At 65.3% G+C, this 2034-nt stretch overlaps 1 protein-coding gene across 1 annotated transcript in view; it reads right to left on the minus strand.

Moving 5' to 3' along the window:
* Sox21 (SRY-box 21) overlaps positions 1–434 on the minus strand; it is a 2486-nt gene extending 2052 nt beyond the window's left edge. The window contains exon 1 of the mRNA XM_026783174.1: positions 11–434. Within this exon, the coding sequence (XP_026638975.1) occupies positions 11–418 (408 nt within the window). The 5' untranslated portion in view covers positions 419–434. The remainder of the gene's footprint in view (positions 1–10) is intronic.
* Between the last annotated feature and the right edge of the window lie 1600 nt (positions 435–2034).

Consider the following 2034-nt stretch of genomic DNA (forward strand, 5'->3'; position numbering starts at 1 on the left):
CGGCAGCCGCCTTCTCCGGGTTGGCGAGCAGGGACTCGGGGACCAGGCCTCCTCCCGCGCCCGCGTGCAGCCCGGCTCCCGCCTTGAGCGCCGGATGCTCGGCGTCCGCCACGCCGCCCAAGCCGTAAGGCACCGGGAAGGCAAACTTGTCCTTCTTGAGCAGCGTCTTGGGCTTGCGCCGGGGCCGGTACTTGTAGTCTGGATGCTCTTTCATGTGCATGGCTCGCAGGCGCTTCGCCTCGTCGATGAACGGCCTCTTCTCCGACTCGGTGAGCAGCTTCCACTCGGCGCCCAGGCGCTTGCTGATCTCGGAGTTGTGCATCTTAGGGTTCTCCTGGGCCATCTTACGCCGCTGAGCCCGCGACCACACCATGAAGGCGTTCATGGGGCGCTTGACGTGGTCCACCGGCTTGGACATGCTGTCGCCGTGCCGCGGCTGCAGCCCGCCGCCGCCGCCACCCGGGCCCTCGGCCTCTGCCCGGAGGAAATCAATGTTGACTGCTAGCGGGCACCCGCTCAGCCGGCGGCCGTGCGTCCTGTTGTGGTTCCCGCTCGGGAAGAGGGGAGCTAGAAGACCAGCTCAGGGCCGGGGCGCTGCGTCCCGGGACGCTGGGGTCTCTCTGGCCGAACTCTAGGAAAAATTCTCCCCGGGACCCTGGAACTTCTCGACAGTGTCCCCACTCCGCGGTGGCACTTTGCTCTCTGCTTCCTTTTTGTCCTTCTGTCCGGTTGCCTTTGCTCGCCAACTCCCTGCAGGTGGCCACTGCCCCGAACGGCTCTGCCTTCTCCAATGTCTCCAAAGCCTCAAATGCCAAGCAGCCCCGAAAGTTAAGTGAGGGAGGATCCACCAAGTTGAGCCGAGGAGCCCGCCGCCGCGTGCTGCCAAGTGCCAAAGGGGGCTCTCGGCCGCTGGAGTGTTTGGGTTTTCCGCGGTGACTTTCTCATTTGACAGAAGCAGATGGGAGTGGGGGAGGGGTGGCCCGCGAAGAGGAGGGGGAGGGTCTGGGCACACAGAGCACCGTGATGGGTAGAAACACAAACACACCACCACACCACCGGCCGGTCCGGTGGAGTCAGGGCGCGCTGATGGAACCCCTGATCCGATAGCTTTGCTGAGGGTGGCCACTGTCCCCTGGCACCTGATTCTGGAGAGTCTCTCTCCGGGGCTTCGCTCAGGAGAGGTGAGGAAAGAGGTGAGATGAGGTTTTGAGCAAGCCTGAGTCGCCGGGTCTTAGTGGAAACCGTCCGGGCTTTCCGAATCGCTGCGCCGGGCTGTCCCCCGGGCCATGCTTGCTCCGCTGGCTCCCAGCCGTTCCAGGCTCGCACGCCGACTCGGGCTCCAGGAGCACTCCAGGCGTGGAGGGCGGCGCCGTGCAGCGCGGCAGGCCGGGCCCGGGCTGCTTCTCCTCCGGCCTCCGGTTGTTGTAGCCAGACACTAGCAACTAACTTCTCGCAAGTTTCCGGCCCGGCTCAGCCGCGCCCCTAGGTGAGCGCGCAGCGAAGCGTGCGCCCGCCTGCGTGTGTGTGCCGTGACCCGGCGTCTCTCTCTCCCGGCTTCTCCTGGGGCGGTAGGTTGGATGGGTGCAGGGACTCAAGGTACTGGAAGAGGGGGATTAAAGAAAACGCGCCATCACCTCGGGTCGCAGGTCTGCGCTGGGGCTGCTCCTTCTTCCCCGACTCGGGGCCCCTTCCGGGCCCAGGCCGTCGCTCCGCCGCTCCCAAGGTGGCTGGAGCCCTCTGCAGCAGCTCAGGTGAGTGACGCCACCTGCAAGTGTAGGCGCTGGCAGCGGGCGCTGGGTGTGCATGTCCAGCAGCGACAGTGTGTGAGTGTGTGTGAGTGTGTATATCCTGGGTGTGCGGAGGAGGAGGAGCCAGGGACTCCAGGAGGGAGGAGGGACCAGCGGAGCCTCCTCCTGCTCTCCCGCTCCCTGACCAGAAATTGACAGATCCCCCCCCCCCGCTCCCACCTACCGCCTTTCGCCCCCTCCCAACACTCCTCCTCTTACTCTTTTTCACTTTGAGTGCAGGTTTAGG

This window comes from Microtus ochrogaster, chromosome 17 (genome assembly GCF_000317375.1).
Source record: "Microtus ochrogaster isolate Prairie Vole_2 chromosome 17, MicOch1.0, whole genome shotgun sequence".
Lineage (NCBI taxonomy): Eukaryota > Metazoa > Chordata > Mammalia > Rodentia > Cricetidae > Microtus > Microtus ochrogaster.